General features: G+C 39.1%; 4 protein-coding genes across 6 annotated transcripts; 2 read left to right on the top strand and 2 right to left on the bottom strand.

Annotated features, from left to right (window-relative positions):
• The first annotated feature begins 579 nt into the window (after nt 1–579).
• Nucleotides 580–1,230, top strand: LOC106329280 (agamous-like MADS-box protein AGL61). Its single transcript, XM_013767916.1, has one exon. The coding sequence runs from the start codon at nt 602–604 to the stop codon at nt 1,139–1,141; it is 540 nt and encodes a 179-aa protein (XP_013623370.1). The 5' UTR covers nt 580–601; the 3' UTR covers nt 1,142–1,230.
• A 33-nt stretch (nt 1,231–1,263) lies between these two features.
• Nucleotides 1,264–3,521, bottom strand: LOC106329279 (peptidyl-prolyl cis-trans isomerase CYP21-4-like). Of its 2 annotated transcripts, none has more exons than XM_013767915.1 (8): nt 3,366–3,521; nt 2,828–2,996; nt 2,657–2,696; nt 2,518–2,568; nt 2,254–2,339; nt 1,862–1,999; nt 1,606–1,762; nt 1,264–1,541 (listed from the first exon to the last, which is right to left on the bottom strand). In XM_013767915.1, exons 2-8 carry the CDS (start codon nt 2,977–2,979, stop codon nt 1,455–1,457), a joined length of 711 nt encoding a protein of 236 aa, XP_013623369.1. In that variant the 5' UTR covers nt 2,980–2,996; nt 3,366–3,521; the 3' UTR covers nt 1,264–1,454. The 2 variants fall into 2 exon arrangements, with proteins under 2 accessions (XP_013623369.1, XP_013623368.1); XM_013767914.1 differs by having other exon boundaries at nt 2,828–3,011; nt 3,366–3,476.
• Nucleotides 3,522–3,792: 271 nt separating this feature from the next.
• LOC106335705 (FIP1[III]-like protein) lies at nt 3,793–7,561 on the bottom strand. Of its 2 annotated transcripts, none has more exons than XM_013774295.1 (6): nt 7,162–7,561; nt 6,987–7,069; nt 6,724–6,850; nt 6,547–6,648; nt 4,402–6,474; nt 3,793–4,246 (listed from the first exon to the last, which is right to left on the bottom strand). In XM_013774295.1, exons 1-6 carry the CDS (start codon nt 7,471–7,473, stop codon nt 3,887–3,889), a joined length of 3,057 nt encoding a protein of 1,018 aa, XP_013629749.1. In that variant the 5' UTR covers nt 7,474–7,561; the 3' UTR covers nt 3,793–3,886. The 2 variants fall into 2 exon arrangements, with proteins under 2 accessions (XP_013629749.1, XP_013629748.1); XM_013774294.1 differs by having other exon boundaries at nt 6,957–7,069; nt 7,162–7,560.
• Nucleotides 7,562–11,025: 3,464 nt separating this feature from the next.
• On the top strand, nt 11,026–21,531 carry LOC106330151 (probable serine/threonine-protein kinase DDB_G0290621). The gene is made up of 15 exons (XM_013768686.1): nt 11,026–11,398; nt 11,689–12,145; nt 12,217–12,256; nt 12,656–12,713; nt 13,947–13,954; nt 18,772–19,200; nt 19,902–19,942; nt 20,033–20,101; nt 20,240–20,340; nt 20,400–20,478; nt 20,632–20,730; nt 20,793–20,861; nt 20,952–21,001; nt 21,100–21,276; nt 21,405–21,531. The coding sequence occupies exons 1-15, from the start codon at nt 11,058–11,060 to the stop codon at nt 21,529–21,531; spliced, it is 2,145 nt and encodes a 714-aa protein (XP_013624140.1). The 5' UTR covers nt 11,026–11,057.
• Nucleotides 21,532–23,633: the final 2,102 nt, after the last annotated feature.

The following is a 23,633-nucleotide window of genomic DNA, read 5'->3' as shown; positions in this document are numbered from 1 at the left end:
TTTCAACTGTATAATTGGAACTAAACAAATATAGACATAAATAAATGAAAAAAAATAGAAGTTTTAAACTAAAAAAATCTCCAGTTGTATTTTTACAAAATGAATAAGTGATGAATGATACAATTAGATTATATTATACATAAATTTGCTTTTCCAGAATATATTTAGTACTGAAAAAGGAATCATATATAGAAGTTTTGGTTTTCTGTTGAGACTATCTTTATTGTTTTTGGTTGTAAGGAAAATTAGTTTGGTAATGATGTATTTTTTTGTCAGCATAGTAACTTTCTCTTTAGTAGTCCAAATTACAATTTAATAATAAGGTCCACTAGTAAAAAAAATACTAACAATAGTCAAATATCCAAGGATATTGATTGAAGACATAGAGACAATTCAATGCTCTAATAAGGCAGTTAAAGATTCTTACCAATGACCATTCTAAGTATGTATCTATGCAAAATTGACTTTCTTAAACTACTCTTGAATATGATGATGAGGTTCAATGAAAACCCTTCACACATTCACTACTATAAATACATAAAGAAATGACTGCAAAACAAATCAAATCAATAACTTGAAAACATAAACAAAAGAAAAAAAAATGGGTAGGAGAAAGATTAAGATGGAGAAAGTGCAAGACACAAACACAAAGCAAGTCACGTTTTCAAAACGTAGAATTGGTTTGTTCAAGAAAGCTGGTGAGCTTGCGACTCTGTGCAACGCCGAGGTTGGTATCATGGTCTTCTCTCCTGGAAACAAACCTTACCCCTACGGGAGTCCGAGCTTCGAACTGGTTGCAGAGCGTTACAACAACGAGTCAGAAGACTCGGATAGCTGTGAGACATCAGGCAACGGTAGAGGCAACAGAGCTAGGCAAGAGAAGAGGATATGCAAACGTCTCAACTCGATCATGGAGCAAGTTGAAGCTGAGAAGAAACGAGGGGAAGATTTTGAGCATCAGCTTGAAACTGCCGGTGGAGAAGAGAAGTTCGACAAACCCATTGAGGAGCTTTCTCTTGAGGAGCTTGAGGAGTATGAAGGTAAGATGATGGACATGCTTGGTAGTATTCAAGGTAACATTAGTGGTATGGAAGTTTCGTCTACTCTTCTGATTATGTCTAAGGATACTCAAAATAAGTAGACAGAGATATCGTTGTGTTGCTGATCTTTTAAAGTCTTTGTTTCCTTTTGCTTTATGTTAAGACATGTAATAAACTGGTTAAGATCTATTGGTTGTAACTTTTGGTTTCTTGAAGACAAATCTTATTATGAAAGACTATATTTATGAACACAAGTGTCTAAAAGCCTTTCAGCGAAAGGAGAAGTATATGAACTTAAAACAAAGATCAAATAAAATTACAAAAACAAAAGGAAATAATCAGTGAGAAACAAAACCTCAAAAGAGGATTTTGACAAACAGTGAGCATGAAGATGGACCTCATTTACAGAGCATTTCATAGTTCTCGTTTCAGTATAACGCTAATGATCCCTATTTGCGATTTTGGCTGGTAATGCTCATCTGTATCCACTTCCTCAATCTCCTGTAACCGTTAGAACACATTACACAATGAGACAAAACCATAAGAGTTCAGAAGATGATCAAACCTGTACTACATCCTCTCCCTTAAGAACTCTTCCAAACACTATAAGCTGATCATTCAGGTCCGGGATTGGTGCCGTTGTGATGAGAAGCTCGAAGTCCTTGTTGTTGTTGTTCCCTTTGGTTTTTGGTGTCCCCAACATGAATGCCTCATGTTTTGGGCTGAATAAACAACAGCACACAGGTTTGGTTTTGTTATTAAACCAAAGAGAGATGATAAAGTTTTTACTCTTGAAGCAAAACGCAGAGCAAGCAAATTACCTAGTGTTAAGGCGACCACGGAGCTTTCCTTTAGATGTCCATTCTTCAACAGGTATGGAGCTCTGGGAGTGACCAGCTTGTACCAAGTAGTTTTTTATAACCCGATGAAACGGCATTCCCTTGAAGTGATCTTTTTGACTGCAACAAATACTCAAACTTTAAGCCAGAGTAGTGTGTCACATAGTGTTCGAACTAGTTTCTCTTTTGTGAGGTTTAATGTTCCAAATTAGAGTATGATAAGAACTTGAGGTTCAAAGTCAATCAACTAAGAAACTGAAGTTACTTGGAACCTATCAAGGTAGATTTAACAAGTCATGGCCTAGCTTAATCAAATTCTTATACATCTCTTTCCTTCCTAGGTTGAAAGAGAAGAAACAAATTCGGATACTAACCATAGATCTAGAAACCGGTCCACAGCTTCAGGGGAAGCATCTTTAAAGAGTTCCACAGTTATGAGACCTTTTGATGTGCTTATATCCTACATGATATAAAGGAAACAGAAGCAAAACATCAATGAAAATGTATACATACAGGAGATAAGACGGATGATGTTTTACTTTTATAAGCGTCTCTGAACAAATACATAATACAAAGGATAACAATTAATTATTAAACAAGAAAGTAAATAAAGTAAAGAGAGAGATAGATTAACTTACGGCATAACCAGGAAGATCATAACTCTTTTGTTCTGATGCAGCATTTGTGTCCTGAACACACAACCAAAAAGTGATCACAAGTTCATTGCAATCCAAACACAAAGCACGAAGCATGGAAAAATAACCCTCAAGACAGTACCTCAAATCTTTGATTCTGGGTTTCAAGTGTGTTTCTTGACCTGCGAGATAACCAAGATCCTATTAAATCTTTATAGATAACAAGTTTCTACCTATAAGCAACATAGCGTAGAAAATAGAATCTGTAAGACGACAACAGAAGTGTATCAAAGATGTCAACAAAGAAACAAACCTCTGGGACCAATGGCGGTAAGTAGTGACCAAGGATAGTACGACTACAGCAACTACAAGATTACACACGACAATCGTGGAGATACTTATACGACTTGGACCTTTCTTCTTCTTGCTTTGATTAAGAAGAGCCTGAGGCTTTATCCTCGCCATTTGCCAACAGGAAACAACTGATACAAAATTTTCTATTCAAAAACCACAAAATCAACTTTAAATTTTAACTTAATAATACACAAAAAAAAAAAAAACAAAAATCCAAATTCAAAGCCTTTCAAGTGCAAGTTCGATTTTTTAAGTTGGCAAAATCAACGCTGCATAAGATTGAATAGTCCACAACAGCTCAAAAAACATAATCCCTATCTCGTCAATAGCTTCACTAGTAACTTCTGATAGAGCAGATCCAGTACTTCTCCAATCAAATCAAAATCATATTAAACAACACGGATCCTTCTAGAGAAATATTCGAAGACTCTTAAAGTGAATTCATATAAATTCGAAAATTTCGAAATTGCAGATTTAATAAGAAAAATAAAACGCACCTTGGAAGCTGGAAAGAAGAAAGAGCCTCTTTTAGGACAGGAACCGTGATGAGATTGGTCGTTTTGTATCGTCGATGGAAACTTAATTGGTTTGAATTCTCCTCTCTGTAGAGATTCTTCAGATCAACCGCGTGTTAATCGGACGGCTGCGATTCCACCTCACCAAAACTCGACGAATATTATTTACTTCTAACCAGAAAACTTGGTCAATAATTGGTCTGCTAAACCGGTTATCAAGCGCACCGGTTATCAAAATTGTATTTAGAAAATACTTTCTATTACAAATTTACAAATATCAGACTGTAACTTGAAATTACTGTGGTTATCACGATAAACGTATGCTCTAATTCACAATATCACCGGTTCAATCTTTGCTACATCATTTTGATTTTTTATGGTCAAACTAGGCCTTTGAACAAAAACAAAATTCAAAATAACCTTCAAATCTAAATCCAACCATTTGATACACCGTATTTGTATTTAACTTCGAATAGCCAAAAACCAATTTGATATTTTGCTAGCTAGCTTGCACACCATCGCCTCTTCCTAACCGGTCTCACTTGATTGGTAACATCGGTTTTGGCTTCCTGCTCGGTTTGAAAATGAAGTTTGGCTGCTACCAATTCGGGTTCCTTGAACCTCTCTCTTCGTCTCTCCATCTTCTTAATGCTCTCTTGTATACGTTCCTCGTCTATTCCAGTCCCTGTCACGTTCCTCTCTTCTTCTTGAATGATCTCACCTTCCTCTTTCTCAATCAAACCTTTAATCTTCACAACAGCTTTCTCGTTTCCTTTGCCCATTACATTTCTTGGTTTCTGATGGTCTTGCTGTTCTGTTGTATCTCTGCCGTTGGAGAATCTTATTCTTGATTGGTTAGAGAGCTGAAACACACAAAAAAAATCACATGAGAAAGGTCATGTTATTCACTTCACACAAAACTGATATTTAATCTTATAAATTAAAACATTAGAGCATGACTTTATACTTATATATTTGATAAAAATATGTATGACTTCGGTTTCATTATTTTTTTTACCTTCCCTTGTCTACCAGTTGAGTCAATTGGATCCTGACACTTGATGAAAGCATTCCCATCTCTTCTCAGCTTTTTCGATCTTTGATGTCTTTCAACAGTTTCATGAACATGGCTCATAAAATATCCACGTCTTTGTTTGATGGAGATTCGATCATGTGCTGACACTCCTATGTTGGTGACTAACTTCTCATCAGTATATGAAGGATGCGCAGAATGAGCAATTTCTCTCACTGAATCTCCCAACTGATACCTCCTTTTATCACGACGAACCCAATCATCATCATCATCATCATCATCATCATCATACCTTAGTCTGTCTTGTATGCTCACATTATCGCCACGAACAAGATTCCGTGTCCAACCATCTCTTGGTGCATCCTTATACAACAGATTGTTCTGCCTGTCATTTGCTTCCCTTTTTGTGAAGTCTCTGGTCTCATCTCTCCAAGAATCACCTCTCGATCCTTTTGTCTGCCAAGAATCTCTGAATGGTAAAGACGGCGTAGGCCAAGCACCTTGGACTCTGTACTTATTATGACCATCGTTATCTGAGACAAACCTATCATTATGCCAACCAAGTGTGTAATGGTGTCTTCTATCTATTTCAGTGAAATCCTCTTCATATCTTTCAAATTCTCTCCTTCCCACTTCAGCAAAAGAATGCATCTCCCTGTGAGCCAGCTCGAATGGAATTCCACTTTCTGTCCTCTGAACTTCATCTTCATATCTACCACGAGGGAAATCATAATCGTAGTCACACCTCCTTCCATAATAAGGTTCATCCTCGCGACTCTGATTGGGGTTATGTCTTCCATTTATAGAACAGTACTCAAACTGGTACCTATTTTCCATATTAGGTATTGGAATACGGTCCTGATAATAAGGTTCTCCTACCCCATCATATCGTCTTCTTTCTTTGTTGCGTTCATAGGCTAGGCCAGGGCTTCTTTCACGGCCATAGTTTCTTTCACAGTGTTGCCTACCGTATCTATCCTCTTTGTTGCTTTCATAGGCTAGGGCAGGACTTCTTTCACGGCCATATCTTCTTTCACAATGTTGCCTACCATATCTATCCTCCTCTTTGTTAAAACTTAATCGAGAATTTCTCTGGTCAAGATTGAAGGATGAACGTGAGGTATACTCTTTAAGACCCGCTTCATACTTGTAACCATTAGAAGGATCAAAGCCTCGGCCATGAGATGGTTCTTTGTTGTTGCGCCAACATAACCTTTGCCCTCTATCTCGATCAAGATCCACAGGTGAATATGAACGACCATGACGTTTTCCTCTATCTGAGTGCGGAAAGCCTCTACCTTCAGTACCGACCTTTCCCAAAGCAAAATGTGGTCTCTTCTGCCAGTTTTTGCTCGAATCACGATATGATCTTCCATGTCCAGAACACACTTTTTTGCCAAGATCTGGATCTGGTCTAGGCGATGCATTTGCATGTTTTGTTCTCCTACGTGCACCATAGTCAATTCTCCGACAGTATCTTTTGCTTGGGTCTTCGTAGGATCTTCTGTGTCTAGAATGCTCTGTATCACTCCTTTCCACGCTTTTGGTACTGTTTGCTTCATGTTCCGCAAATCTAGTTCGTCGTGGTGGGGTACTGGCTTCACGTTGGTCATCAGTAGCACCACCGCCTTTTGATGACTCTGTTCCAGAATCTTCCGATTCCTCAGTTTTACCAACAGAATATGAAGAGGTAGGGCTAAAACGAAAGCGATCTCTATGAGATGATTCCCTTTCCACTGAGGATGAATCCGCCTTATCTGAACTCCAACAAGTCTCTTCTTTCTCCTCCTCAATAATCTCCTTATCACAAGGTGTTACTTCCCTGCTGCAGCGATTCTCTTTGGGAGGAGATTGCTCGCCTCTGAAGCTTCCACTGTTTTCGTCTTCACACCCAACAGAAACTGCCTCTTTCATCGAATCACCAGACGAATGAAAATCTTCTCCGATATCTGAATGAGACTCCTCATTTCTAGATGCTCCATTTGATGGTTTGCTGAGAGACCTTGCTTCCACAGGTGTCATGCTTGATAGCTCCTCAACATCAGCAGTCACCGGGACCTGGTTTTAACACATTACATCATCAATAACAAATAATGGCAACAAAACTACAAGAATCATTCAATCTCTGACCTGTATCACCACGTCAGGGTCTAATTCACGTGGAATACGCAAATCCACAGATGGTGTGCGTTCAAGAGTTCCACCTTCAACCTCAATTGCTCTTCCTTTTACCTAAAACAGAAAAAAAACTCATCAAGCTCTTGTCACAAAGAATATTACATCAAGAATCAAAACATGTCTACTTACCCCAGGGTTACAATAATCTTTCCAGCTTTGCTCATTAAACCCAAAATTAAAGTAGTCATTGACATCCACATCAGGATTCCTCCACGGCTTCTTCCCAAACACATTGAAATATGCATCAAAAGTTGTCCTGAGAATTTAAAAAAAAAATAAAAATAGTTCACCAATCATATCAATCACTCAACTTCCAATAAAGCTACAATCAAAAGTGATAGCCTTTGACCATTAACACAGACCTTGACCAAGTATGTGAGAAATTATTATACCCACACTGAGGCATTACTAGAGACGGATTCGTAGCTTCCATTCTCATGCCTCCATTAACCATCCCACTATTAGGCATTGTGCACTGGACAAGAACGCATCAAAACACACACAAAGATTACATTAGACAAAACCACAATCACAACCAAATCAAAACCCTAAAACCTAAACACTTACCCAGCTTCCAACACTCCGTCTCTGATTGCTGGCGTTCGATCCACAAGCAACCGAATCGTCTTCTTTCAGCACTATATTCAAATCGTCATCGTCACTGTCACTGTACTCCGACTCTTCCTTCGCCTCGGTTCGACTCGAATCCTTATCCACCACCACCTCCGCGTCGAGTTTCTTCGCTTCGCCTTCCGATTCGGGTTCTACTGTCACTTCAAAACCCTTGTTCTCGCATACGTCATCGCCGGCGAGGGAAGCAGTCGCGTGAGCCTTGTCGTCAACGTACAGCTCGCCAAAATCGTCATCAGTGGAATCCATTCGCAGGGGTAGAGAGAAGTCAGTGAAGAATCGATTTCATCATTCATGCGAGAGAGCAGTTGCATTAAACCCCAATAGATGAAACCCTATCTCGGCCCATTTATACTAATCTTCTTCTTCTAACTTCTAAATTACTAGTAACAAAAAGATTGTAAATAACTAATTTTTATCTTAAATAGTATGCAGTAATCTTGTATGTTTTTTTTAAAAAAAATTTACACCTTCTTTGTTGTTGTTACAGTTATTATCCATTACAATTAGGGACAATTTTTCAATTTAACTTATATCCATAATTAAATTTCTAAAAACCACTCTTCCTTTCTTTATAGATTTTACAAATTTTCAAGATTTTATCTTTTATATTTCAAAATCTTAAAAAATTTACAAGAATCAATGATACTTTGATCATTAACCCTAACAAGGCCATTTATGCTCGGTTTTTTTCTTCCTCTTCTTCTAACTTTTACTCAGTAACAAAAGGTTCGCAGTCCGAATCCGCCCAACCCTAAAAATTATTGGGTTTGAACTTAGTTTTATAAGTCCAAAAAAATTTGGACATTTCGGACTAAGTCTATTTGGACTTTGAGTTTTTTGGGCTAAAATCGGCCTGAAAAACTCGAAATTTTGTATTTTAACTTAAATATTATCGTTCTTGTAATCAAAACTTTTATTAGTATTGACATATCATTTTAATATTTTTATTCAAACTCCAATAAAGAAAATATAAAAGTTGTTTATGCACTTTATTGTTTGATCATTACAAATGTCACATTTTAAATTTTGTAAATGTCTCTTCTTTGATGTACAATATGTTTTTTTTTTTTAATTTCAAAATACAAAGTATGAAACGTTTGACCGTGTTTATCATAAATTTTGTTCTCTTACATATTTAGTTTTAATTTATATTTGATTATTTAAATCTTATTAAATTTGGTTTGTTTCTAATATATTTTTAAAGCATACAAAAAGTAAAAAAAATTGATAAAGAAGAAAAATTTAAACTTACTTTATATTTTAAAACAAAAAATGAAACTATTTTTTTTTAATGAAAATTCGCATGTATTAACATGATGGAATTGCCAATGACAAATTATTTTTTGAAAAACCAAAAAGACCCGAAAAACCCTTTAGCCTTATAAAGGCCAAGCCGAGTTTTGAATTCTAGGCCCAAAAAATTTCCGGACCGGACTCAAATATTTGCGAGCTTAACGGGTTTGGGCCGGGCCGGACCGGAAGAGCCCAAATTGACACCCCTATGTTATAGTTACGATCAATTACAACTAGGGACAATTATTCAATTGACTTATATCCATAATTAAATCCAAAAAATCTCTCTCCCTTCTTTATAGATTTTACAAGTTTCCAAGATTTTAAAAGCAATGATACTTCGGTCGTGTTCTCGGAATCTATCAAGAAGTAACAAGTTTTTGAATTTATAGGATTCTAAGGACAAAAAAAAAGGATTCTAAGGAGACCAAAGACTTTTAATTTGGTGTCGTTCAAAACCTAACGGAAAATCTGCTACCTTCAACAAGTTTGCATTTATTAATGAAGAACATGATATCAGCAAGAAGAAGAATGATGATATTTCAATTCTAAAAAAAGTGGGAGTTTTTTTTTTTTTTTTGATCAAATAAAAAAAAAAAAAAAAAAAAGTGGGAGTTAGTTGCTGATATTTTGGCTGATATGTATGAGTCTTGAAAAGCTAATGTCACGTTGGAGTTGAAGCGGTGCAGTAGTCGCCTGACGAAATTAATTTATTTTACTTAGGTCGTGTTCGTTTGTTCACCCAGGTGATCCATCTAGACGAAAATGCAAATCGATGTTCGTTTTGTGCATTATAATGTTACATCCAGATGGATCACCACGCTGAATTTTTAAAAACTCATATCAAATTGTCACCCAAATGAAGGTGAGTCTTGATGGTGCCTAGTTCAGTCCAAAATGATTAATGACAAAAATGACTTTTTAAAATTAAAATATTATTTTCAAACCGTAAATTCTATTTTCTTGCATATACATTTTTCGCTATAACAAAAAAATACATTTTCTCGCAAAAACTGAAAAACACACATTCCTGCTAAAACCGCAAGATGCGTTTTTCCGCAAAAAAAAATGTAAAACGCACATTTCCATAAAAACACATTTTCCGGTGAAACCAGTAAAATCACACTTTTCGATCAAAACCGAAAAAACACTTTTTCCCTTCAAAACCAAAAAAACGCATTTTCCCGCCAAACCCCCAAAAACGCATATTCCCGCCAAAACTCCAAAAAAAACATTTTCCGGCCAAAACCGCAAAAAGCATTTTCCCGCCAAAACCAGAAAAAATGCAAATTTCCCGCCAAAACCAGAAAAACGCAATTTTCCCGCCAAAACCGGAAACACAATTTTCCCGCCAAAACCGGAATACAAAATTTTTGACCAAAACCGGAAAACAGAATTTTTTCGCCAAAACCGGAAAACGCAATTTTTCCGCCAAAACTGGAAAACACAATTTTCCCGCCAAAACCGAAAACAGAATTTTCTCGCCAAAACTTAAAAACACAATTTTCCAGCCAAAACCGAAAAACAAAATTTTCCCGCCAAAACCAGAAAAATACAATTTTCCCGCCAAAACTGGAAAACACAATTTTCCCGTCAAAACCGGAAAACACTATTTTCCCGCCACAACCGGAAAACAGAATTTTTCCGCCAAAACCAAAAAAACGCAATTTTCCCGCTAAAACAAAAAAAAAACACAATTTTCCGCCAAAACTGGAAAACACAATTTTCCCACCAAAATCGCGAAAAAGCTTTTCCCGCTAAAATCACGAAAAAAATTTTCCCGACAAAATCGTGAAAAAAACTTTTCTCGTCGAAACACTTTTCCCGCCAAAACCGCAAAAATACACTTTTCCCGTCCAAACCGCAAAAACGTATTTTTCCGCCAAACCCATAAAAACGTATTTTCCGCCGAAACCACGAAAATACACTTTTTCGCCAAAACACATTTTTCCTCAAAAACCGCAAAAATATTTTCCGCCAAAACGGTAAAAATGTTATTTTTCCGCCGAAACGTAAAAAAATATATTTTAGTCATTTTATTAACAAATCCACCTGGATGCAGATGGAAGTTAAAAAATGAAAAGTAAACGAACATAGTTGCATTCAAATGATTCATCTGGATGCATGGACGAAATGAAGAAACGAACAACACCCAGATGGAATATCTAAATAAGGCATCTAGATGGACCATTTGGATACATCTTCCAAATGTACAAACGAACAGGGCCTAGTCAGTACTTTGCTGTTTTTTTCCCTAATAGATTAGTAGGCTGCCTTCATGCATGCAGGGTTAAGTCGCCATCAGTATGATCACTGACTTAGTGCTTACGTGTAGTGATTGTAGTTTTTGTTTTTGTCTGCCTGTTGCTCAAAAAAAAAAAGAGGTTTTGTCTGCCTAACCAAACTAAATTGTCAACGACTACTTATTGTCGAGTGCCAATAAAAATCTAACCGGCCAAGCGCCTCTCTCTCTCTCTCTCTCTCTCTCTCTCTCTCTCTCTCTCTCTCTCTCTCTCTCAGGTCCGCTTCAGCTCGCAATGGAGACTCCACCAACGAAGGAGCTTCTGACGAAGATGCTAGAGCTCGAGGAGAGTCACGAACGCCTAAAGCACGAGATGTGTAGGCTGAAGGCCGCATCCACAGAACATGATCATTCGGTGTCGCCGGCAAAGAGAAACATCGACCAGGGAGCTCTGGCGTTGAGGAACAGCTGCGCCAACTCGTTGCGGAAGGAGAGCAGTATCAGTCTGAGAGCTAGAGTCGGTGGTGGAGCAGGACCATCGGAAGGGAGGTTCACCCATCAACAGTATTTGAACATTGTGCAGTCGATGGGCCAATCTGTTCATGCCTTCGATCTCAAAATGCGAATTATCTTTTGGTGAGTATTAAATGTCCCACATCGAAAACAATATATAAATAATCTGATAGTCTGTTCTTAAAGTAGCTTTTAGGTGTGAGTTAAGCCTATTACTAATAATAAATAGTAGTCTGACCTAGTGAAATTCGGTTTATGGCTTCCTTACATTGTTTATTCACGTCTCATAATATATTTATGTGGCGATCTTCCGAATTTGCTTTTGGATGTCAGTTAGGTCCTTTATTAGAATAGTTGTTTTATTTTGTGAAATGATGCTTGTGGCTTGCTTATTCATGTCATGATTTTTCAAGGAATGCCATGGCGGAAAAGCAATTTGGATACTCAGCTGCAGAAGCAGTTGGGCAGAACCCAATTAATGTTATGGTAGATGATCAGGATGCTGCCCTTGCCATGAACATTGTTCAACGTTGTTTCAGTGGAGAGACCTGGACCGGTGAGTTTCCTCTCAGGAGCAAATCAGGGCATAGATTTTCAGCTGTCACTACGTGTTCCCCATTTTACGATGATGCTGGTTCTCTTGTTGGCTTAATTGCTCTCACAAGTAACGCCGCGCCATATCTGCACCCTTGGGCTAAGTTAAAGGCAAAACAAGGTGAAAAAAACTCTACCCCTGTAAGTAGTTTCGTATCAAAACTTGGTTTGGAGTCCAAAGGAGCTGTTTTATCGAAACTTGGACTTGACTCTCATCAGCCTATACAAGCTGCTATAGCATCAAAAATATCAGATTTGGTTAGTACCATTTTTAAGGTTGTGGAATCTGTCACCTTTTATTTTAATGTTGCATATGAAGACTAGTGTTATACTCACATGCATGCAAGGTGAGCAACAAGGTCATGTTACAAACGCGAGCAGGTGACAGTATGGATAACAGAGCATTAAACGGCAGCAGATTGACAAGAGAACAGAAAGGAAAGCAGAAGATGGGCCACGAGGATGAAAAGCCCAGTCAACAATCAAACTCTAGTGGCCCAGAATTCAAATCAACCGCGCAGCGGCTGTCTTGGAAATGAAGATAAGAACCAGAAAAGCAAAGTACAAAAGCAGAACATGACTGAAAGCTTGTACTGAAGGTTTTAATGGCTTGAAGCTGTCAGCCCTTAATCTCTAGGAAGCACATGATCTTGACATCTATCTAGGGCTTCTAGGGTTTACACTTTCTGTATAAATTCCGAACTCATGTAATGTTTATGGCAAGCAAAATGAATGAATTTCAGTAAAGTTAAAGCATCTTCTCCATCTTAGTATAAACTATTTCAGACAGTAGTGATGCCACACTCTCTGAGGGGGTCTTCGGTGCTGCTCTCACTGATCACAGGTCCACAGTAGTGTTTTGAGTGTATGACTTGTTTTCCTCCCATGACAAGTTTTTGAGTTTGTAATATTCTAAGGAGACTAAAAACTTAAATTTTGTGTCATCCATAAACTAAACGGAAAATCTGCCACCTTAACACGTTTGCATTTATTGATGAAGAACATATGATATCAGCAAGAAGAAGAATGATATTCTATTTTAAAAATGTGGGATATTTTTGGCCTACTACATGTATGAGTGTTGAAAAGCTAATGTCATGTTGGAGTTTAAGCGGTGCGGTCGCGTCATGAAATTTACTTTAATTCGATTGGTACATGTGAGAAACAGACAATAACATGACAGTAGATTACTAAGCTGTCCATAGTTAATGTTCATGCATGCAGACTAACTTACGTGTAGTGATTGTAGTTTTTGTTTTTCTCTGCCCAAGTGCCTAACCAACTAAATTGTCAACGACTATTTATTGGTCGAGTGCCAAGCGCCCCTTCTCTCTCTAAGGTCCGGTTCAACGCGCAATGAAGACTACACCTACGAAGGAGCTGCTGACAAAGATGCTAGAGATAGAGGAGAGCCAAGAGCGCCTAAAGCAGGAGATGTCTAAGTTCAAGGTATCCACAGGGCTTAGGCAGCGTTCACATTCGAGAAACATCTGCGAGGAAGCTCTAGGGTGGAGGAAAAGCGGCGCCAACTCAGTGCGGAAGAAGAACCGTATCCATGACTCGATCATATAGAGTATGTATGTATAAAGGGTAGTATAGTCAATTATCTAGACCTAGTATACCTTCTGTATTCAGTATATATACATGTATTACTACTTCTAATAAGGTTATTCAGTTCCATAAACCTATATGGTATCAGAGCATTGATCCATAACCTAAAACCTAGCCGTCAAATTTCAAACTTTTTCTTTCCTCTCTTTTCTCCATCGTTACCTTTCTCAAACTGAATCCATGTCGACATCTCAGACATCATCTCACGAGACCATAATGGTTTCCAACTCTCAGAAGATTCTCAGCATCAATATGACCAATGTCACTAAACTTACGGCTTCTAATTTTCTCATGTGGAGCCGTCAAGTTCAAGCTTTACTTGATGGTTACGATCTGTCCGGATATCTTGATGGATCTATCACCATACCACCTCCGACGATCACCACCGATGGTGTCGTTACTGCTAATCCGGAGTATCAAGTGTGGAAACGTCAAGACAAACTCATCTACAGTTCGTTGCTTGGAGCCATCACGGTCGCGATCCAGCCCATCCTGGCCACGACAAATACATCCGCTCAGATTTGGGAGACGTTGTCTGCGACTTACGCTAAACCTAGTCGCGGTCACATCCAACAATTGCGTCAACAGATCAAGACATGGAGCAAGGGTACGATGAGTATCGATGTGTACTTTCAGGGATTCAAAACCCGTTTTGATCAAGTTGCAATTCTGGGGAAACCTTATGATATAGAAGATCAGATTGATTTCATCTTAGATGGACTCCCCGACGAGTACAAACCGCTCAAGGATCAACTTGAAGGCCGTGAGTACCCTCCATCTCTCACAGAGATTCATGAAAAGCTCCTGAACCATGAAAACAAACTTCTTGCAAAGAACGCTACTCCTGCGATCATTCTGGTTACAGCAAATCTGGCAAATCACCGCGGCTCATACGGCAACAACAATCACTCTCAACGCCAGAACCAGGGTTCATCTCGTCCCAGCAACAACCGCTCGCAACAAACGTGGCAGCAACAGCATTTCTCGCCGCGCAATGACAATGCTCCAAGGGGCTATCAAGGGCGTTGTCAGTTGTGTGGGGTTCAAGGCCATAGTGCTCGTAAATGTTCTCAACTTCAAAGTGCTGCTGCCTCTTACAACTCGAACTCGCGGTCACCATCGCCATCTCCTACTTCATCGCAACCTCGCGCTAACATGGTCACAGCTCAGGCCTAAAATCCCGGCAACTGGATCTTGGACAGCGGAGCTACACATCACTTGACCACTGATCTGAGCAACCTGGCGCTTCACCAACCTTACACCGGTGGCGAAGATGTGACTATCGCAGATGGTTCCGGTCTTCCGATTTCGCATACGGGTTCCACAACTCTCAACTCCCCTCATCATTATTTTCATTTAAACAATATCCTATATGTTCCTAACCTACAACGCAACCTTATCTCTGTTTATCGATTGTGCAATTCCAATAACGTATCTGTTGAATTCTTTCCTACTCATTTTCAGGTGAAGGATCTCAGCACGGGGTCCGGTTACTCCAAGGCAAGACTAAAGACGAGTTGTACGAGTGGCCAGTTACATCCTCAAACACAATCTCCCTTTTCGCCTCTCCTACACCGAAAACCACCCTATCTTCTTGGCACTCCCGTTTGGGACACCCATCTTTACCTATTTTGCAAACTGTTATTTCGAAATTCTTGTTGCCTATTTCTTCTTCTTCTCAAACAGAGACCCCATGTTCTCATTGTTTCAGTAATAAAAGTCATAAACTTCCTTTTTATACAAATACAATCACTTCTTCTCAGCCTCTTGAATACTTGTATACTGATGTATGGACTTCTCTTGTCCTCTCCATCGATAACTTCAAGTATTATCTCATATTTGTAGATCATTTTACCCGATATACATGGTTCTATCCTCTTAAACAAAAGTCTCAAGTCAAAGAAACCTTCATTCACTTCAAAGCCTTGGTTGAAAAGCACTTTGATAAACCAATAAAGAACTTGTACTCCGATAATGGAGGCGAGTATGTGGCACTCCGCACCTTCCTCTCTTCGTCTGGCATCTCTCACTTCACCTCACCACCACACACACCAGAAAATAATGGCATCGCAGAGCGCAAACACCGCCATATTGTTGAAACCGGGCTGACTCTTCTTCATCAAGCTCAGCTACCGACTACATATTGGACCTACTCGTTTGCGGCAGCAGTGTACTTGATCAATCGGCTACCATCGCCAGTTCTTGCTCACCAGTCGCCGTATTTGAAGCTATTCAACAAACCACCCAACTATCTCAAGCTTCGGGTCTTTGGTTGTCTCTGCTTTCCATGGCTTCGACCATACGCGCAGCACAAACTGGACTCTCGCTCTCTCTCATGCATCTTCCTTGGCTACTCGCTGACTCAAAGTGCTTACCTATGTCTCCATCTTCCGACTGGCCGACTGTACACATCCCGCCATGTCCAATTCATAGAGACTCAGTTTCCTTATCCCACGCAACAAGCCACATCTCAAGATGCCGAGGAGCTCCAGCCACCAGTCTTTGCACCGCCTACACACATACCTCTCTCACCACCACTTGTACAACCCGTCTCGTCTACTCCCCCATGTCAAGATTCTCACCAGAATGTGTCTAACACAACGACACCAAGTGTCGGAACAGGAACTAATTCCACAGGTACGCTTGTTGGTTCTGTGCAGGTACATGAGCAGAGTCCTACACCCGCATCCTCCTCCTCTTCACCTATGCAGTCACAAAACCAACCTGAACCCACACCACTACCTGCACCTAACCCGACAACACCTGCACTTATCCTTACACCACTACCCTCTCATGATCTACCCGATCCTACTCCATCTCCATCACCAGTCCACAATGCGCACAAGAGCCAAAAAAAATATCATCAAACCCCCTCAAAAATTCTCTCTTACCGTCACCAGTAAACCCATTTCTCCAATACCCACCTCCATTGCCCAAGCTATGCGAGATCCGAACTGGCGAAACTCTATGGGAGATGAGTACAATGCTCAAATTCGTAATAATACATTTGAATTGGTTCCACCGAAACCGAATCAAAATGTTATTGCTATGAAGTGGATTCATACTATTAAGTATCTACCTAACGGTTCTCTTGATAGGTACAAATCTAGGTGGGTTGCACGAGGTGACAAACAAGAATATGGAGTTGATTATGCAGAAACTTTTAGCCCGGTGGTGAAGACTCTTACCATTCGCCTGGTTCTTCAGGTTGCGGTCAGTCACTCGTGGATCATCAAACAGCTGGATGTTAACAACGCCTTTCTCCAAGGAACGCTTACTGATGAGGTCTACGTCTCCCAACCTCCTGGCTTTCTTGATCCAGACCGACCTCGTCATGTTTGTCTTCTTAAGAAGGCGCTTTATGGGCTCAAACAAGCACCACGTGCTTGGTATCTCGAGCTCCGGAACTATCTTCTTCACATGGGATGTACAAATTCGGTCGCGGATACATCAGTATTCATCTACATTCATGGTGAACATGTTGTTTACATCCTTGTGTATGTGGACGATATAATTGTCACTGGGAGCAGTAATAACTTGGTTCAAGGGGTCATCTATGTACTTTCTTCACGGTTCTCCTTAAAGGCACCTACTGATCTCAGCTACTTCCTTGGTGTTGAAGCTACCCGAACATCTACTGGTCTTCATCTGATGCAGCGCAAATATATCATCGATCTTCTCAACAAAATGAAGATGCTTGATTCAAAATCGGTTTCAGCACCACTGCCCGTTTCTCCCAAACTTACCCTTCAATCAGGTCACGCTATTGATGATCCACGGCAGTATCGTATGGTTGTGGGTAGTCTACAGTACTTGTCGATTACACGACCCGACATTGCCTATACCGTCAACTGTCTCTCGTAGTTTATGCACCGTCCCACGGACGAGCACTGGAATGCTGCGAAACGAGTCTTGCACTACCTAGCCGGTACGTTATCTCATGATATCATGCTCCGTCGTAACACACAACTGTCCCTCCATGGCTATTCTGACGCTGATTGGGCTGGAGATAGGGATGACTTCATCTCCACAACGGCGTTTATCTTATACCTTGGTGCCACTCTTATTTCACACACGTTTCGACAAAGGATCAACTCGCAGATGCTCTCACTAAGCTTCTTCCTCGTCCGCACTTCACTGAATTGACAAAAAAGATTGGAGTGGTTTCACTCCCTCCATCTTGAGGGGGTGTATAGAGTATGTATGTATAAAGGGCAGTATAGTCAATTATCTAGACCTAGAATACCTTCTGTATTCAGTATATATACATGTATTACTACTTCTAATAAGGTCATTCAGTTCCATAAACCTATAGATCAGTTTAAGAGATGAAGTTAGTGGAGGAACAGGACCATCGGCTTGGAAGTTCACGCATAAGCAGTATTTGAACATTGTGCAGTCCATGGGACAATCTGTTCATGCCTTCGATCTCAAAATGCGAACTATATTTTGGTGAGTAAGAGGGCGGCCCAGATATTAGGAAGCTCTAGACAATTTAGTAAAAAAAATTAATTAAAATTTTGGTTTAATTATTTGGGGTCAAGATGTTTATATATATAGTAGTGTTCTTAAAAGAATAGGGTCTGGCTAATGTTTCATTTCTCTTAGTAGTGGTATGATCTTGTGAAATGCGATTTATGTGGCTTCCTATATTGTTTATTAACGTCTCATGACATATGATTGTTCAAGGAATGCCATGGCTGAAAAGCAATTTAGATACACTGCTGAAGAAGCAGTTGGGCAGAACCTAATTAATGTTATGGTAGATGATCAGGATGCTGCCTTTGCGATGAATCAGGATGCTGCCTTTGCGATGAACATTGCTCAACGTTGTTTCAATGGAGAGAGCTGGACCGGTGAGTTTCCTGTCCGGAGCAAATCCGGGCATAGATTTTCAGTTGTCACTACTTGTTCGCCATTTTACGATGACGCCGGTTCCCCCTTGTTGGCATCATTTCTCTCACAAGTAAGTCAGCGCCGTATCTGCACCCTATAATCTCTTTGGCTAAGTTAAAGGCAAAACAAGGTGAAACAAACCTTACCCCTGTAAGTAGTTTCGTATCAAAACGTGGTTTGGACTCCAACGGAGCTGTTTTATCGAAACTTGGAATTGACTCTCATCAGCTTATACAAGCTGCTATAGCATCAAAGATATCAGATTTGGTTAGTACCATTTTCTTAGCTTGTATGGATTATGTCACCTTTTATTTTAATGTTGCATTTTCGATGACTTGTGTTATACTCACAGGCATGCAAGGTGAGCAACAAGGTCATGTCGAAAATGCTAGCAGGTGACTTTGGTGCCGCTCTCTCTGAACAAAGGGACGATGCATTATCAAGTGGTGCCAGCATACAAAGTGGGAATTTTATATATGCTCCTTTTGGTGTGTTCTCATGTGATGAGAGTATTCCTACCTCAAAAGCTGTGCATGAAGTTTCAAAAGGAAGGCCAACTAATTCATTATGGCCTTGTGTACATGATGATCAAGGGAAACATAAGTCTCACAAGAACTTTGAAAGTGATTCCTCTGATAGTAATAAGTCTACCAGTAATAAGGGAAGCAGTTTGTGGTCTTCACCAAATTCAACCAACAGAAGCAGTTCCAGTAGCTGCAAAAGTATAAACAACAGTGTTATGAACAAGGTTGATACAAATAGTGATTGCTTGGAATATGAAATTTTATGGGATGATTTGACAGTTGGAGAAGAAATAGGACAAGGTAATATATTCTCTTAAACATAGTAACTTGTTTGAATACAATTAAGGTTGCGGTTGCGGGAGTTTGCGGATGCGGGTGGTTGCGGTTTCTAGCGGTTTTAAGAGATTTGTATGACTGGTTATGCGGTTAGAAATTGGTGAGTTTGCGGGATTCTTATGACTGGTTAACTACCAAATACAACAGCGGTTAAATAATAAATTAACAATATTTATATTTTATATAATTATAAAAATATCAAAATATAATATTACAGTAAATATGAAAATCATATTTAGAAAGTTATAGTTTTAAATTTTTAAAAATTATAGAAAATATTTTTATTTTAAAATTTTATAATATTAATTAAAATATAATAGATATATTTTAGTATTTTTATAATTCCAATTTAAATTTTTTATTGAATATTTTTATTTTTGTATTTATATGGTTTTTGAAAAAAAGAAAAACAAATTATCCTCCCGCAACCGCAAACGCCAGCTGGAACCAGCTTTTGATTTTAAGAGGTTCGGAGCGGTTTGAAACAATTTGTAGCGGTTTGTATGATTGTTTCGAAACGCTGTCAACCGCTACCAACCGCAAAAGCTGCGTTTGCGGGTGGCAGCGGGGAAACCAGTCAGCCCCTAAATCCTTTATAACATCATATATTTTACTAACTATCCTGTCTCTGTTCTGCTAACATGCTCTAGTAATTTTCTTTATAGGTTCATGTGGAACTGTTTATCGCGGTCTCTGGTTTGGATCTGTGCGTTTTTTTCTGGATATTGTAGAATATGCATATGTTGATTCATTCACAAGTTATCTGATCTTGTGAGAATTGCTAATATCACTGCAGGGTGTAGCTGTTAAAGTGTTCTCCAAAGAGGAATATTCAGAAGAAGTCATACAATCTTTTAGACAAGAGGTTTTGTTTTAAATCCTTGTCCATAATGATTTTCTCTGGCTGTAGTTTTAACCAACACTGTTGACACATTTCATTGGTTTTTAGTAAAACCAACATTTAAAAGTTCTTAGTTAATTTTAATCTTCTTTTATTTTGAAGGTAGCGTTGATGAAAAGACTAAGACATCCTAATGTTTTGCTGTTTATGGGAGCTGTGACTTCACCTCAGCGTCTCTGTATAGTGTCAGAGCTCCTTCCACGGTTCAGTCTCATCTCTTTAGTCTCAAGCCTTACTTAATTATTCGGATTACTATTTGCAGTGGAAGCCTCTTCCAGCTGCTACAAAAGAAGACATCAAAGCTAGATTGGAGGTGGCGTATCCATATGGCCTTGGACATTGTGAGTATTAGTTATACGCTCATTAGACATCTGGTTTTCACATTTCTATGGCCATTGGTAATTACAGTTAGACAATTTTGTATGTATGGGATACTCTATTTGATTACTTGTTTGCATTAGTATTGTGATCTCTCTTTTCAATTCTTTACACAGGCTCGTGGTATGAATTATCTGCACTGTTGTAGTCCACCTATTGTCCATCGTGATCTTAAGTCGTCAAATCTGCTGGTAGACAGGAACTTGACCGTTAAGGTAACATGTTCATCTTGAAATGAACTAGAGACATGGTCAACTTACAGTGACATCTCTAACAGGTAGCTGACTTTGGTCTTTCACGTGTTAAGCATGAGACATACTTAACCACCAAGTCCGGGAAGGGAACGGTACTTAAAAATACCCTTTTTCGATTTAAGTCATGATTTATAGTCAACCACTCACAATGATCTTTGTTTGGCTCTGTACCTGTTCTTCAGCCTCAATGGATGGCACCAGAAGTACTTAGAAATGAGTCTGCTGATGAGAAGTATATTCGCGTGTTATGCTTGATTAAGTTCCATTTGATTAATTGTTCTTACAAGCCTTGTAGGCTAAGTACTAGCTCTTCTGAATTCATTGATACAGGTCTGATATTTACAGCTTTGGAGTAGTACTCGGGGAGCTTGCCACGGAGATGATCCCATGGGAAACTCTCAACTCTATGCAGGTGATCGGAGCTGTGGGGTTCATGAACCAAAGGCTGGAAATTCCAAAGGACATTGACCCTCTTTGGGTCTCATTAATGGAGAGCTGTTGGCACAGGTAAGCTTAACATATTGGCTACCGCATAATCCTTGCTAATATGATTCTACTTGATTTAGATGTTCAACATATATATATGGCGGACATTAATTTGTGTTTCTTCTATATTTGTTTATTCTGCACTACAGCGATGCAAAGTTGAGACCCACATTCCAAGAACTGACGGAGAGGCTAAGAGATCTGCAAAGGAAGTATACAATACAGTTCCAAGCTACTCATGCTGCCTTGCTTGACAACTCTCTCAAGGATAACTAAGCAAAAAAATGTACTATTTAAGACTGAACGATGTTCATGAAAACAAAAGAAGATAGAGAATTGGTGATTTTGTTAATGAGTGAATATTGCGACATGATTGGGGATTTATATAAATTTAAATTCATTTTGCTTTGCTTAGCAACTTCCACTGTTCCGATAGTATCCCACTCAGCTACATACTCTCAAGTCTCTCAAACCTCACACACACAAAAGAACTTGCTGGTAGTAGTCCATCATAGAGGAATTGTGAAAGAAACTCCCTAATTACAGCAACTGCATCGCCTTTGTGCTCCCTTTGAGTTCTCTCCACCACATTCTTATCCAGCTGTAATGTTCACAGACAGAAAATTTTTAGCACATAGACACAAGCATATGATTGTTTCAGCTAGAATCGAGCTGGCGATCTTCAGTGCAGCTCAGGTACGTCGAGCTTCTTCTTGTCAATGTTGACAATAATAGCTTAAGCTGGAAGTTAGTTGTTGAGATGGCTCTTTATATTACTCTTGAGCCATTAAGCTATGAAACTTTATAATGAACTCACAGATCTTAAGTGTTTGATGGTCAACCCAAATTGCTATTCTCTCTCTCTCTCTGATCCCAGAATACCCATTTTTAAACTTCATGCTCACAATTTTGATTTACATAGCAAGCAAACTCTTTACCGCATATCAAAAACCATTTGTAAGCCAGAGATAAAGAAACTGATTGTTGTTTAGTTGTTCTGTTTCTGATTTCTTATAGGTTCTTTGAGCTTACCAACACTTTGAGGTGACCAAACAATGTCTATAAAAACTATCTCTTGTTCTCTGTACACTCTTTTCTCTTCCTCTAGCTAATTAGTGTTCATAGCTTATACTTTCTCATCATTTTCACATTTTTATCTTCGTCATATCTCATCTAATAGGTAAGCCAATAATCTCAATCCCAAAACCACTTGTCGAACACTTGTTTGAAAGGTGTGTAGAAATAATTAGATCGCTTAAGAAGACTGACCTCCTAAAAATCCAAGTTTATTTGCATGGAGTGTTGTGTTATGTGTGAAAAAGATTAGATTGCATTAGAAGACTGATCTGTACTTCTTGAAGATCCAATTTTGTTTAGGTTTATGGAGTGCTAGGTTATGTTCTTTTCAGACCGAGCACAAATCTCTCACTTATGATTTTTTATGTGTACAAGGTTTGTACCTATCAAAGATTTGTTGGGTTCGTATCTACTCCATTCAAATAACTTGGGTTCGTCGCCAAAGAAGAGGAGGCTGACCCACCAGCTGACACCTTCTGAAGAGCTCTGGGCATGTCAACTTTCATGAAGCAAGCATCCCTTGTTTCTGATACAGGCTGAGAATCAACCAAGACCAAGATCGACCAGAGGTTCAAGAACTCGGACTGGACAGATCGGACGGACGGCTATGGACGGCTAGGCGGTTGCGATGGTGAGGGGATTGGCCGATCTGGTTCCTGAAACAGAGGAGTATTATTTTTATGAGTTTCTTTTAGGGATTTAGAATGATGAACTGAAAGAAAACTAAATGATGAACTAAGAACAGAAGCAAATATGACTTTTTATGGGTTTTTAAATTGAATGGAAATCTAGAACTATATGATGCAAGAATGAACGAAGTAAGAGAAGGATAGAGATATGGGGGATGGATCCTTGTTGCTGGACGTGTGTCTCTCTCAACAAGAACAGTGGATGGAGGTGGATAGATATGGGATTTGGCTTGCTGGATGTGTATCACTCTCAAGACAAATCGATGGGTGGAATGGAAGTGAAGAATCGCCACAAGCTTGGTGGTTTGGAGCTTGATAAGACTCGGCTGCTCTCTCTGTTTCTCACAGGGAAAAGACTTAGGGTTTCTGAGTTTGCAAAGGCAAAATTATTTCATAAAAGACATAGGGCCAAAAATCGCCTAACACATTGAGTTATAAAGGGTTTTTCCCCTTTGGGTCTCAAAATAAAAAGGCCTAAAAACATGCTGGCCGAAAATAAGGCTGAAACAAAAGCCCAAAGTCTTAACCAAATAAATAAATAAAAATAAAGATAAACCAGACAACGGGTTGTCGGTTTGAGAAGACCTAAACCAGAATTCATAGTATGCTTGC

Source organism: Brassica oleracea, chromosome C3, assembly GCF_000695525.1.
Source record: "Brassica oleracea var. oleracea cultivar TO1000 chromosome C3, BOL, whole genome shotgun sequence".
NCBI lineage: Eukaryota > Viridiplantae > Streptophyta > Magnoliopsida > Brassicales > Brassicaceae > Brassica > Brassica oleracea.
This window is presented reverse-complemented; position numbering and strand designations above follow the sequence as displayed.

What these genes read in the sequence shown, in the direction of transcription:
- LOC106330151 (XM_013768686.1), top strand. Translation starts at nt 11,058, where the DNA reads ATGGAGACTCCACCAACGAAGGAGCTTCTGACGAAGATGCTAGAGCTC. An exon ending in GTGTCAGAGCTCCTTCCACG is followed by an intron (nt 20,341 to 20,399) that starts GTTCAGTCTCAT and finishes TACTATTTGCAG; the next exon opens with TGGAAGCCTCTTCCAGCTGC. An exon ending in ACAGGAACTTGACCGTTAAG is followed by an intron (nt 20,731 to 20,792) that starts GTAACATGTTCA and finishes CATCTCTAACAG; the next exon opens with GTAGCTGACTTTGGTCTTTC.
- LOC106329280 (XM_013767916.1), top strand. Translation starts at nt 602, where the DNA reads ATGGGTAGGAGAAAGATTAAGATGGAGAAAGTGCAAGACACAAACACA.
- LOC106335705 (XM_013774294.1), bottom strand. Translation starts at nt 7,473, where the DNA reads ATGGATTCCACTGATGACGATTTTGGCGAGCTGTACGTTGACGACAAG. An exon ending in AAGATTATTGTAACCCTGGG is followed by an intron (nt 6,649 to 6,723) that starts GTAAGTAGACAT and finishes TTTCTGTTTTAG; the next exon opens with GTAAAAGGAAGAGCAATTGA. An exon ending in ACCCTGACGTGGTGATACAG is followed by an intron (nt 6,475 to 6,546) that starts GTCAGAGATTGA and finishes TGTTAAAACCAG; the next exon opens with GTCCCGGTGACTGCTGATGT.
- LOC106329279 (XM_013767915.1), bottom strand. Translation starts at nt 2,979, where the DNA reads ATGGCGAGGATAAAGCCTCAGGCTCTTCTTAATCAAAGCAAGAAGAAG. An exon ending in CCCAGAATCAAAGATTTGAG is followed by an intron (nt 2,569 to 2,656) that starts GTACTGTCTTGA and finishes TTGTGTGTTCAG; the next exon opens with GACACAAATGCTGCATCAGA. An exon ending in CGTGGTCGCCTTAACACTAG is followed by an intron (nt 1,763 to 1,861) that starts GTAATTTGCTTG and finishes TTGTTTATTCAG; the next exon opens with CCCAAAACATGAGGCATTCA.